The sequence below is a fragment of the Pelophylax lessonae genome (genome assembly GCF_965119305.1).
Source record: "Pelophylax lessonae genome assembly, chromosome: 7".
NCBI classification, from domain to species: domain Eukaryota; kingdom Metazoa; phylum Chordata; class Amphibia; order Anura; family Ranidae; genus Pelophylax; species Pelophylax lessonae.
In genome coordinates this window covers 103,404,880-103,418,817 of record NC_138774.1, presented here as the reverse complement: position 1 = coordinate 103,418,817, position 13,938 = coordinate 103,404,880, and the positions used below count along the sequence as shown (strand labels likewise).

At 48.8% G+C, this 13,938-nt stretch overlaps 1 protein-coding gene across 1 annotated transcript in view; it reads left to right on the top strand.

Moving 5' to 3' along the window:
* Window positions 1–5,924: 5,924 nt before the first annotated feature.
* TBCB (tubulin folding cofactor B) overlaps window positions 5,925–13,938 on the top strand; it is a 43,749-nt gene continuing 35,735 nt past the window's right edge. The window contains exon 1 of the mRNA XM_082262681.1: window positions 5,925–6,127. Within this exon, the coding sequence (XP_082118807.1) occupies window positions 6,011–6,127 (117 nt within the window). The 5' untranslated portion in view covers window positions 5,925–6,010. The remainder of the gene's footprint in view (window positions 6,128–13,938) is intronic.

The window sequence follows — 13,938 nt, the reverse complement described above, 5'->3', positions numbered from 1 at the left end:
GAGGCCACCACTGACTACAGCTGCATCTGCTAAGTATGCAACTGCTTTCCCTATAATAGAGAGGGAGTCTTGTAAGTCCTAAGATTTTACCTGTGCCAGGTGCTTTGTCGGCTTATCAATCCAGGAATTTGCGTTCCTAGCCACGCAAGTGGCTGCAAGGGCTGGTGCCAAACAAGTTGAGTTGGCTTCCCAGGCTTTTTTCAACAGGTTTTACGGTCCATAACATTTTTAATGTTCCCCGCATCCTCAAAAGGAAAGATCTGATCTCTTCGTTACTTGGGATGGGGGGGGGCATCTAACTTTGGGTTTTTGAAAAACCTTTCTGTCTCCTCCTCTTTAAAAGGAAACTTTCTTTTCCAGGATTTTTGTTTGATTAGACCCTTTTCTGGTGATCGCCATTCTCTAAGGATTAACTCCTTGAGAGACTGGTGAACTGGAAATACCCTCGATGGGTTCTTCCCTAACCCTTTATACATTTTATCCTGGGCGGAAATTTCTTTAGGGGGGAATCAGGAATTTCCTCTGAAGAATAGACTGCTTGGAGGAGTCCTTGCAGATCCTCTAAACTAAATAAATTCCTATTTTTTTCCAACTAACCCTATATCACTATCAGGATCTACTCCACGCTCTTCCCTAGAACTATCCAGAGAACCTTCCTGTTCCTCTATATCCCTTATTTCCTCTCCCTCCCTAACTTGGGCAGGGGGAAGGTCCTGGGATATTGGCACTAAGCCAGATGGGCCAGCTTTAGATATTAAACTCTCCTGAGAAGAGAGGCTTTCATTAATGGAGAGTTCAGTTGACTCAATAGTCTGGGGAAGTTGAACTGAACTACAAAAAGCTTGTATAGTGGCTAACATTTCTTCCTGCATGGATTTTAAGAAATCCTTCATGAACCCTGAGGCTTAGTCTGAGAGCTAGGTAGCCTCTCCCCGCAATTACCACATTTTTTTGAGGAACTATTGCCTGCAGGTAAAAGGGGTGTTCTAATAGGGGCCCCTGGGTTCCACTTGGAGACACTGCAAAAGAAAGAGTACAACATAGATTACTTTTCACTATACTCCGTCAATCTCCCGGCTAACAGGGTATTAAGGAACCTCACTTACCTGGTTCCCACCTGGGTTTAGCCAGCATCGCCTGTCTCGATCTTCCCTCCTCCTGGTCTGTTAGGTGGGTTGCGGCAGGCTTCATTGTTCCGGCAGATTTCCTGGCTTTTGGGGCCTGGGAGTCTGCTACAGAGCTTCCATGTGGGTCTGGCATCTCCTCAGAGTTCGCTTCCCACTTCTGGGTAGAGTCGCACATGCTCCGCCCGTGGCGCTTCACCGGAAGATCCTGTTCTCAAGCGAGGCTTGGAGTGCGCTCTTACGGCGGGAAATTTGAATCTTCCGGACGCCGCTCGGAAGATGGAGGAGACTTCTGCTGTTCAGCAGGACAACCGCCTAGAAGGACCACTCAGGTGACTGACGGCGAGTGTCTTCGGGGGCGACCTGTGAGTTGCCTTAGGAGGCGAGCAGGTAGAGTGCAGCCCTCACCAGCATTCCTGAACCTGCCTCACAGGGGTACCATCAAAACGCTAGGATTTTTCAGGTAAGTGAAAAAAAATAAATGTTTCGCTGTGGGGAAACACAATCAAACTGAGCGACAAGGGGAAGGGTGGGGCCTATTAACAGCTGTGAATTTGGAATGTGTTTCCGGTAGGGAGGAGCATGATATCTCTCATAAGTTTGCCGTCCTGGAAGGTGAGAGAAAAAAAAATAATCTAGTGTTCTCTGTAGCCACAGGATTTATTGAGTAAAAAAGGTTAAAATGCACTTCCACCAAGTGCTATATTTGTAGGTGTAACTTTTTTTTTTTTTTTTTTTTTTACACAATTAATCGTGTGGCTACAGAGAGCACTAGATTGTTTGTTGAAAATGTGAGCTTTAACACATACATGCTGAACATATGCGCTGCTGGACAGCCGACGTTTCTGTACTGAGAGTGTGCTCACTGAGCACTCTCTGCACAGAGACCAAGTTCAAGGACAGCTCTTGGTCCTCACCAACGATTGGTAGCTGGCAGAACCAGCTCCCGATCATATGAACACTGACAGCCCATCACAGTGGTCACATGATCACTGATCCTTCTCACCCCTCGAGCCTTCAGAACCTTTTAAAATGGGGGTCAGCAACCAAAAGATCACAGACAGGTGACTGGTAAATCTCAGTCTGGGCTTGTTGACCCGCCATTCCAAAGCAACAGAGCGCAATGTAACGGGACAACTTGTAAAGCTGAAGCTGCAGTAGGGAGCAAGAGTCACATAGCCGATGCCTCCTCTGTAGTGCTGGCTCCTTTCCCATGCTGAGTGATACCAACTGCACTCCACCTCCTATCCTGGTTAGCAGTCGACAGCAGCAGGAAAGAAAAGCTCTTCAGGTCAGTGTGACGCAATACACTGGGCATAATAGTATAGGGATGCTTTTATACTGATGTGCTGCAGTTTACCGACACCGCGGGTGCAGTGCAGTGGAGTGTACCTGCAGCTTTCCTGTGCTTAGCCATAGACTTCAACTATATCCTGTGGCTTTGGTGCGCATTCTGAATGCAGCAGTTTTTGCTGCTCTTTCATAAAGTGCACCACACATGTAGGATATAATGTAGGACACCATAGTTCCCAGCATTTCCGTTTATTCAGGGTTACCAGTGCCCCCTTACATCAGAGTCTCCAGAGTTTCCCCTTTAGATCTGAATCCGCAGTTACCCCTTACATCTGAGTCTGCAGAATTTTCACTTACACTGTAAAGGGGAGCTCTGTGGACTCTGGTGTAAAGGGCAACTCTGATGTAAGGGTTGCTCTGGGAACCCCCAATTTATAAGGGGGAATGCTGTGGACTCTGGTATAAAAGGGGTCTCTGCTCACCAAAGCCCCCTTTACATCAGAATCTGCAGGAGCACCTCCTACATCTGAGTTCCTCTTACATTGCTGTACTAACCAGTGGCAGGAGAGAGAAGAAAGGGAGGGGGAGACTTCAGTCATAGACCGGGGAGAGATGGTAAGCTCACTCACCCCAGGATGAAGGCTCAGACATCTTTCATCCAGGATGTAGCTGGCCTCACATTTCCTGCCCACATTAACTTTGCTCAGGACTGAGAGAGGAAACACCAGCAATTGGAGTGTAGGTGGGGCAGACCAAGAAGGAGAAGGGCGGAAGGAGGAGGAGCAAATCAGCTCCCTCTCCTCTCCAGTCTGGGCAGCAGGGGTACGACTGTCAGTGTTGGCTCTAGGCAGTGTGAGAGAGTGTGACAGGTTTACATGCATTGCCCTTCCATGTGCTATTTGCTGCAAAGGCCAGTTATAGGTGAGGGCAGTGGCCATTTGTTTGTACTGTTGAAATATTGGGGAGGGGATGCACTGGATGCCTTTGCTGCCATAGTGCTATGTGCAGGATGTCCAGTGTGCCCCTGTGCCTTTAAAGAGGGGTGGGCTCCCTCCAGGCTCATTTTCCATCTACCTATCCATTAAATGCATGTGCTTCCATTGTGGAGACTCTCAAAATGTAGAGTTAGGGCTAAAGAAATTACCAGGGTGCCTTGACGGGGCTCTGTCTGTAGCTTACACATGTATTAGGGGATATTCTGGTGCCTCAGGCCAGGGGGGGGTGGGACTTTACGGGCAAGTGATGGTATACAACAATTGTGTAAAAACAATTTAGATTTATTTAACATTGAGTATACATAGTTCAAGGGAATACATATAAAATGTGTTAATACATGCTTGGGTTGAGAGCCCAAGAGTGAAAAGAGTAGAAAGGAGATACACATGTATTTGCAAAGGTGTGCAGACTAAACCCCTGTTTTAATGCATACTAGACAGGATAATTCTGTTGGTTGCAGGCTGGTCAGTAAGTTGAGCAAGGAATTGCTCTGGTTTTGTATGCGTTGCCCCTCCATGTGCTCTTGCTGCAAAGGCCAATTATTGGTGAGGGCAGTAGCCAAATGTTAGTACTCTGGGCTTACAACTACAGCCAGCAACCCTGTCTGGGAGCCACAGTCCAGGCTTAATAATGTGTCTAGGTTTCAGGCAGTCTGAATATGGAGCACATGATTCAAAATCCGGACTGTCTGGGTGAATCCCAGACAGGTGGCAAGCCCAAGTGAGCCCCCGCCGTCAGAATACACTAATCAGCATTGAAGGCTATAACAAGCAGTCCTAATTGAGCAGGGAAAACCTGACAAGGCAGCTGTATGGAAGTATTCTGTACAACCTCCATACAGAGACATTAGGGTTGCCACCTCATCCCTTTAAATCCGAACACATATGAATTACAAGGGTTCTGAGGCTAATTATTTGCAGATAAGGCCACCGAGTTTAAAGCGGAGTTCCGGACACAAAATCGACAATCGATTTTAGGCCATCCACTTGCTATTGGTCACCTGAAAAACAAATGGATAGTTACAATTTTTTTTTTTTGTTTACTTACCTTGTTATTGAAGAAAAATATACTCACCTTTCTTCCACTTCCTCCCTCTGCGGCCGCGCCGTCACTTCCTCTTTGCATTGATTCCTGGGAGCTGAACGTCATCGCTCCCAGGAATCAATGCGCCTGCACCGGGCCCCGCTTGTCACTTCCTCATTCTCTGCTAAACAGCTTGTGGGCATGCCCAAAAGCTGTGGAGGGGTGACGCGCCCGCACCGGAAGTGACGAGCGGGGCCGGTGCAGGCGCATTCTGGGAGAAGAGGACACGGAAGAGGAGGCGCTGGCTTCAGCTGCCCACATCCGAGATGGCAGCGCTGGAGAAGAAATTTTCAAGGCAAGTATTTCTTCTAAAAGGTAAGTGCGACCTGGGACAGATCAGAGGTTATCCATTGTGGAATGTACTAGCCCTGACTGTCCCGGGGGGGGTATTTTTATTGAAAATACATTTTCGTGGCCGGAACTCCGCTTTAATTCCCACCTTAATCAGCCACAGAACCTGTGTAATTAATATGTGTTCAGTTTTAAAGGGATGAGGTGGCAAACCTACCCTACACGGATGGAGATTTTGCCGTTCCCTGCTGAACTTCGATCTATGTATGGCCGGCTTTGCTCCTCTCAACCTACAAGCAAGAAAAGCAGAGGATATCAGAGGAAGTAACCTGTAAAATGCATAGCAATTTAACATCAGTGGAAAGCAATGCACATCCATTTATGAGCACTTTTATGTGTTTCAATGCAGGTTTGTGTGAACAGACCATAACAGATTTCCCAACAGTACAAGCAAATGGCAACCACCCCCAACCTATAACTGGCCCGGATTCCCCGCCTCCATCATGCTTTGGGAACATTTTCTGGCTGAAGTAGGCATGTTCTGGCAGCAAAAGGGTTAATCCTCCCCCCAGCTCTTCATTCCTGAGTGTATGAAGACTTGCCTGTGTTCCCTACACAACCTTCCTTCATTCACCCACCACTGCCATGTGGATGTGAGGAGTTGCTGTGTGGTAGTGCAAACACACCGTTCTGAATGTATACACCTCGATAATACCTCGTCTCCCAGTTGCTGTTCAGTTCATGAAATGTCTGGCACACCTATAAAGAGGGATATGTCCGCTCTACCTCGTACTCAGTACCCTCACCTTCAGCATTCACTATCCACCCGCCATAACTGTTTGCGTTCCAAAAGCTGCGTTCCAATGCGACACTCTCTGTCTTCCGAACGCACCCACTCCGCCTTCCGATTGGCTTTCCGCCGGGCGTAGAGCCTGTTTATTGGTTCAGTGAGACATCTGTTCCGGCCGACTACAAGCTTTCTTATTGGTGCGCACCGTGGGCGTATTGAAATAGCGCCGTACGTCCAATATTACTATTGGTTCCCTTTTTTAATGGTTGGTAGACACCAGATGATGATTGGCCGTTGTGGACAGAGGCCATATTGAATTTCTTATTGGCTGAAGGGACGCCAGTAGCGTCGTTGGTATTTGTCGCTATTGGCTGAGAGATTCTTCTTGTTCATCCCGGGCTTGTACGCAGCAGAAGCAGCCGCCGCCTCAGCCATGAGCTCCGTCACTGTCAGTTCGGCGCCGGTGGTAAACGTCCGCGTCAGCAGCAGCCTGAACTCGTTCACGGCAGACAAGAGGCTGAACAGGGGTCTGACTCTGGCGGAATTGAAGGTGTGGAGGGTGATAAAGGCCCCTGAGAGGGAGACATGTGACAGTTATGGGGGGGCGGGGCTGAGCTTGTTCAGGTCATGGTGCATTCAGGTGATGCTGAGTGAACGGAGAACGTTCAGTCCAGGTGTGTCCAGTACAGATGTGTTCAGTCCATGTGTGTGTGTGTGTCCAGTACAGATGTGTTCAGCCCATGTGTGTGTGTGTGTGTGTGTGTGTCCAGTGTGGATGTGTTCAGTCCATGTGTGTGTGTGTCCAGTGCAGATGTGTTCAGTGTGTGTATCCAGTGCCTATGTGTTCAGTCCAGGTGTGTGTGTCCAGTGCAGATGTGTTCAGTGTGTGTATCCAGTGCCTATGTGTTCAGTCCAGGTGTGTGTGTCCAGTACAGATGTGTTCAGTCCAGGTGTGTGTGTATCCAGTGCAGATGTGTGTCCAGTGCCTATGTGTTCAGTCTAGGTGTGTCCAGTGCAGATGTGTTCAGTCCAGGTGTGTGTGTGTCCAGTTCAGGTGTGTGTGTATCCAGGGCATGATGTGTTCAGTCCAGGTGTGTGTGTATCCAGTGCAGATGTGTGTCCAGTACAGATGTGTTCAGCCCATGTGTGTGTGTGTGTGTATCCAGTGCAGGTGTGTTCAGTCCAGTGCCTATGTGTTCAGTCCAGGTAAGTGTGTGTGTCCAGTTCAGGTGTGTGTGTATCCAGGGCATGATGTGTTCAGTCTAGGTGTGTGTGTGTGTGGGTCCAGTGTGGATGTGTTCAGTCCAGGTGTGTGTGTATCCAGTACAGATGTGTTCAGTCTAGGTGTGTGTGTCCAGTGCAGATGTGTTCAGTCCAGGTGTGTGTCCAGTTCAGATGTGTTCAGTCCAGGTGTGTGTGTGTGTGTGTGTGTCCAGTGCAGATGTGTTCAGTCCAGGTGTGTGTGTCCAGTGCAGATGTGTTCAGTCCAGGTGTGTGTGTGTGTGTCCAGTGTGGATGTGTTCAGTCCAGGTGTGTGTGTGTATCCAGTGCAGATGTGTGTCCAGTACAGATGTGTTCAGTCCAGGTGTGTGTGTGTGTATCCAGTGCAGATGTGTGTCCAGTGCCTATGTGTTCAGTCCAGGTGTGTCCAGTACAGATGTGTGCCCAGTGCAGATGTGTTCAGTCCAGGTATGTGTGTGTCCGGTACAGATGTGTTCAGTCCAGGTGTGTGTGTGTCCAGTGCCGATGTGTTCAGTCCAGGTGTGTGTGTCTGTATCCAGTGCAGATGTGTTCAGTCCAGGTGTGTGTGTGTGTCCAATGTGGATGTGTTCAGTCCAGGTGTGTGTGTGTTTGTATCCAGTACAGGTGTGTTCAGTCCAGTGCAGATGTGTGTCCAGTGCCTATGTGTTCAGTCCAGGTGTGTGTATCCAGGGCATGATGTGTTTAGTTCAGGTGTGTGTGTGGGGGTCCAGTGTGGATGTGTTCAGTCTAGGTGTGTGTGTCCAGTGCAGATGTGTGTGTGTCCAGTGCCGATGTGTTCAGTCCAGGTGTGTGTGTGTGTCCAGTGCAGATGTGTTCAGTCTAGGTGTGTGTGTGTCCAGTGCAGATGTGTTCAGTCTAGGTGTGTGTGTGTCCAGTGCAGATGTGTTCAGTCTAGGTGTGTGTGTCCAGTGCAGATGTGTTCAGTCTAGGTGTGTGTGTGTGTGTCCAGTGCAGATGTGTTCAGTCTAGGTGTGTGTGTGTGTGTCCAGTGCAGATGTGTTCAGTATAGGTGTGTGTGTCCAGTGCAGATGTGTTCAGTCCAGGTGTGTGTGTATCCAGGGCATGATGTGCTTAGTCCAGGTGTGTGTGTGTATCCAGTACAGGTGTGTTCAATCTAGGTGTGTGTCTGTCCAGTGCAGATGTGTTCAGTCCAGGGTTGTGTGTATCCAGTGCAGATGTGTTCAGTCTAGGTGTGTCCAGTGCAGATGTGTTCAGTCCAGGTGTGTGTGTCCAGTGCAGATGTGTTCAGTCTAGGTGTGTGTGTGTGTCCAGTGTAGATGTGTTCAGTCCAGGTGTGTGTGATTCCAGTGCCGATGTGTTCAGTCCAGATGTGTGTGTATCCAGGGCATGATGGGTTCAGTCCAGGTGTGTGTGTGTGTGTGTGTCCAGTGTGGATGTGTTCAGTCCAGGTGTGTGTGTGTGTGTCCTCCGTGGGCGCACCGTGGGCGTATTCAAATAGCGCCGTACGTCCAATATTACTATTGGTCCCCTTTTTTAATGGTTGGTAGGCACCAGATGATGATTGGCCGTTGTGGACAGAGGCCATATTGAATTTCTTATTGGCTGAAGGGACGCCAGTAGCGTCGTTGGTATTTGTTGCTATTGGCTGAGAGATTCTTCTTGTTCATCCCGGGCTTGTAAGCAGCAGAAGCAGCCGCCACCTCAGCCATGAGCTCCGTCACTGTCAGTTCGGCGCCGGTGCAGATGTGTTCAGTCCAGGTGTGTGTGTGTGTGTGTGCCCAGTGTGGATATGTTCAGTCCAGGTGTGTGCCCAGTGTGGATGTGTTCAGTCCAGGTGTGTGCCCAGTGTGGATATGTTCAGTCCAGGTGTGTGCCCAGTACAGATGTGTTCAGTCCAGGTGTGTGTGTATCCAGTGCAGATGTGTGTCCAGTGCCTATGTGTTCAGTCCAGGTGTGTCCAGTGCAGATGTGTTCAGTCCAGGTGTGTGTGTGTCCAGTGCAGATGTGTTCAGTCCAGGTGTGTGTATATCCAGGGCAGATGTGTTCAGTCCAGGTGTGTGTGTGTCCAGTGCAGATGTGTTCAGTCTAGGTGTGTGTGTGTCCAGTGCGGATGTGTTTAGTCCTGGTGTGTGTGTATCCAGTGCAGGTGAGTTCAGTCTAGGTGTGTGTGTGTATCCAGGGCATGATGTGTTCAGTCCAGGTGTGTGTGTGTGTGTGTGTTCAGTCCAGGTGTGTGTGTATCCAGTGCAGATGTGTGTCCAGTGCCTATGTGTTCAGTCCAGGTGTGTCCAGTACAGATGTGTACCCAGTGCAGATGTGTTCAGTCCAGGTGTGTGTGTGTGTGTGTGTGTCCAGTGCAGATGTGTTCAGTCCAGGTGTGTGTGTGTCCAGTGCAGATGTGTTCAGTCTAGGTGTGTGTGTGTCCAGTGCGGATGTGTTTAGTCCTGGTGTGTGTGTATCCAGTGCAGGTGAGTTCAGTCTAGGTGTGTGTGTATCCAGGGCATGATGTGTTCAGTCCAGGTGTGTGTGTGTGTCCAGTGTGGATGTGTTCAGTCCAGGTGTGTCCAGTGTGGATGTGTTCAGTCCAGGTGTGTGTGTTTCCAGTGCAGATGTGTTCAGTCTAGGTGTGGGTGTGTGTCCAGTGCAGATGTGTTCAGTCCAGGTGTGTCCAGTGCAGATGTGTTCAGTCCAGGTGTGTGTATCCACTACAGATGTGTTCAGTATAGGTGTGTGTCCAGTGCAGACGTGTTCAGTCCAGGTGTGTGTGTATCCAGTGCAGATGTGTGTGTATCCAGGGCATGATGTGTTCAGTTCAGGTGTGTGTGTGTGGGTCCAGTGTGGATGTGTTCAGTCCAGGTGTGTGTGTATCCAGTGCAGATGTGTTCAGTCCAGGTGTGTGTGTGTCCAGTGCAGATGTGTTCAGTCCAGGTGTGTGTGTATCCAGTGCAGATGTGTTCAGTCCAGGTGTGTGTGTTTGTATCCAGTGCAGATGTGTGTGTGTGTGTGTATCCAGTACAGATGTGTTCAGTCCAGGTGTGTGTGTGTCCAATGTGGATGTGTTCAGTCCAGGTGTGTGTGTTTGTATCCAGTGCAGGTGTGTTCAGTCCAGTGTAGATGTGTGTCCAGTGCCTATGTGTTCAGTCCAGGTGTGTGTGTATCCAGTGCAGATGTGTGTGTATCCAGGGCATGATGTGTTCAGTTCAGGTGTGTGTGTGTGGGTCCAGTGCAGATGTGTTCAGTCCAGGTGTGTGTGTGTGTGTCCAGTGCAGATGTGTTCAGTCCAGGTGTGTGTGTATCCAGTGCGGATGTGTTCAGTCCAGGTGTGTGTGTGTGTCCAGTGTGGATGTGTTCAGTCCAGGTGTGTGTATCCAGTGCAGATGTGTGTCCAGTGCCTATGTGTTCAGTCCAGGTGTGTCCAGTACAGATGTGTGCCCAGTGCAGATGTGTTCAGTCCAGGTGTGTGTGTCCAGTGCAGATGTGTTCAGTCCAGGTGTGTGTGTGTCCTCCGTGGGCGCACCGTGGGCGTATTCAAATAGCGCCGTACGTCCAATATTACTATTGGTCCCCTTTTTTAATGGTTGGTAGGCACCAGATGATGATTGGCCGTTGTGGACAGAGGCCATATTGAATTTCTTATTGGCTGAAGGGACGCCAGTAGCGTCGTTGGTATTTGTTGCTATTGGCTGAGAGATTCTTCTTGTTCATCCCGGGCTTGTACGCAGCAGAAGCAGCCGCCACCTCAGCCATGAGCTCCATCACTGTCAGTTCGGCTCCAGTGCAGATGTGTTCAGTCCAGGTGTGTGTGTGCCCAGTGTGGATATGTTCAGTCCAGGTGTGTGCCCAGTGCGGTTGTGTTCAGTCCAGTGTGGATATGTTCAGTCCAGGTGTGTGTGTGTCCAGTGTGGATTTGTTCAGTCCAGGGGTGTGTGTGTGTGTGTGTGTGTCCAGTGCCGATGTGTTCAGTCCAGGTGTGTGTCCAGTGCGGATGTGCTCAGTCTAGGTGTGGACGTGTTCACTGAAGGTGCTGGTCCACAGTGGTGCTCCTTATCAGGGGCATTGTAAAGGCAACAGTAGGCTTGGAGCTGCTCGGGGGGGGGGGGGGGGCAGGTTTTGCACCCCCCCCCCCCACTAGTCATTACTCTACAGTAGGGATGGGCTCAGGCGTGTTCGGATAGTAGTCCCTATCCACCTGAGCAATCTGGTCAGGAAGCCGTCACTGCACACCGCCAGTCATAGGCAGCGTGTGTATGTGCTGCTGTGGGCCGGGAAATGCCTCACTGCCTATAATTGGCGGTGTGCAGTGACAGCTTCCTGACGGGATTTCTCAGGTGGATTGGGACTACGATCTGAACATGCCTGGGCCCAACCCTACTCTTCAGGCACCAGAGGTGAAGGGGCCTAATCACATCAGCTCAGCCAAAAACACACACCTTCCTGAAACTGGCTGTAGATGTAAATGGGTGCTGCTGTCACCACTGGCTGGCAACTGAAGCCATTCCAAGCGAGAAGTTGTCACCAGCACACCAAGGATCTCCAGAATGGCCTATGGATGGCTGAGTCTTGTTCCCACATCATACAGCTGGAACACAAGACTTTATACTGTACAGTTTACACAGTGCACCCAGCTGGCACCCTTCTTAGTGTAGGGAATAGTTTGTTTGTGCATGCTTGGACTAAAGCAGGGGTGTCAAACTCACTGCAGGCCTCATTAGCATTATAGTTGCCCTCATAGGGCCGGTTGGATCTGTAAGACTAGATGTCCAGAACACAACACCCTATTCCCCCTTACATCAGATATCATGAGACCCCCCCCACATCAGTGGAAAACGATGCACATCCTTTTTTATGCACTTTTATGTGTCTTAATGCATATTTATGTGAACCGACCCTAACTGATTTCCCAACAGTACAAACAAATGTCAACCACCCTAACCTTTAATGGGCCATATTAGATTTCCCTCCATCATGTTTTGCGAAATGTTTCTGGCCAAAGCAGGCATGTTCTGGCAGCAAGAGTGTTAATAACCTCCCTAGCATTAAAGCTGGGCTCCACTAAATAGGGTAAGCTCTGCTTGTCTGTCTAAACCACCCCTTTATCCGCTGCCACCTTTGGCACCTTTTGGGGGGGGGGGGGGAGTGGGTACTTGGTTGTGACTCCCTCTTCCTTCCCCTGCAGCCGGCCTATTCACAAAGCACAGCATGCATGTTTGTCAAGATTCGCACCCCCTCCCAATCCCTTACAACACAGTGCCCTCCCCTTACCTTGTGCTGCTGGTGGTAAGTAGCTGGGGGCGGAGCTGGGAGGCAGAAAGTGAAGGGTTTGTAGGAGGGCTGGAGTCTGCTGAATGCTGAGACCAGGGGAAGAGAAGACAAGGGGTTGCTGCAGCTGTGCAGGATCTGGTGGAGGAGTGGAGGAGTTCTTTAATTCTATCTGCTGCTGAGACTGGGGGGTGCTGCAGAAGAGGTGCGAGGGCCACATGAAATGGTCTGGCAGGCCAGATTTAGCTCCGGGTCTTGTGTCTGATACATGTGGCCTAAACAAACTATGTAAAGTGACAGCAAGGCTGGAAATCTGCTTTAAGTATATAGCAAGGGACACGGCTTGATAATATAGATCCTCAGTTACAATACAGTTAACCTTTTTGCTTTGGTCTGCACAGACTATAGGTTATATTTAGAAATAATATGGGTAAAATTAGTCTTTGGCAGGTAAAACTGTAAACGTATGTATTTAGCTGTTTATCTGGAATTCCATATCCAGTTAGCAGGAATTCCATCCAGTAAGTGCGGATCTTACTGACTGTATAGTCTGACAGAGGTGATTAGAGCACAAAAATGACTGAACAGTATTACAAATACTTTGGCAGGTAAAACAGGAGATATACAGTACAGTCATATGTGTATATCAACAGGTTTTTTTTTTTTTTTTTTTTATGCTGTGCCAGGACTTCTACTGTTAGGATTACTGGAAAGTGTATATAGAAAACTGGCAGGCAGAACTACATTTGCATTGCATGCTTAATGTGGTAAACTATCACCTTTGTAGAACAACCCATTCAGTTTATAATAGAAATGAAAGGCAAAATGTTTTTATATAGATATAAAAAATATATATATATATATATAATATATACCCCGCTTTTTAAAAAAATATATAATATAAAAAATATTATATATATATATATATATATATATATTAGGGCTGAACGATAAGTCGATGTGATATCGACTATCGTTCTGCGGGCGTGGGCGATATTCATATCGCCGAAGACACGATATTTAGCATTAGGCAGGGAGAAGTCGGGACTCGGGGGGAGGAGGAGGACTCGCAGTGCTGGCAGCCGACACATCCGTTTTGCTTTCGGCTGTGATCGGAACTCCGCCCCTCCAGCCCGATGCAATCCAGCCCTCCCAGCTCTGCCTCTAGTCTCCAGCCAACCATTACTCCGCCCATTTTCTCTCCTGGCTGCATCGGGGGCGCGCACGGGAGCGGGATCAGGCTGTAATGTTTTGTAAATAGATTCAATGGAGAGAAAATGGGCGGAGTAATGGTCGGCTGGAGACTAGAGGCAGAGCTGGGAGGGCTGGATTGCATCGGGCTGGAGGGGCGGAGTTCCGATCACAGCCGAAAGCAAGGGGAAACTCGTTTCTTTGGGGAAACCGATATCGACACACTTCTACCTCCTACCACCACTGTGAGTCCCAACTCTGCCTAATCCACACTGTAAGTGTCCTCTGCATTCCACCCAGAGAAATATTGCGATATATATAGTTGAAAACCAAATATTGCAATGTACTTTTTTTTCCCAATATCATGCAGCCCTTATATATATATATATATGTTGATCACATGCTCTCAGCTCCATAACGAGCTAATGGAGGAGAAACAGGGGTACACTAATCTTCCCAGTAAATGCCTGTGCAGGGGAGGCATGTCAGCTCAAGTCTGAATGTTGGAGGAGAGCAGGCTGAGTTCCCAGCACAGCTAGGGAAATGACCACAGTGTTATCAGTTTTTCTGTTTCAATGATTCTTTTCAATTTAACAAGTCGTTAGCATGCGTTCAGTGTGTTCAGTTTTTATTAGAGAAGCAGAGGGACTAGCAGGAACACCGGGGATTTCACACAAAGAAAGCAAT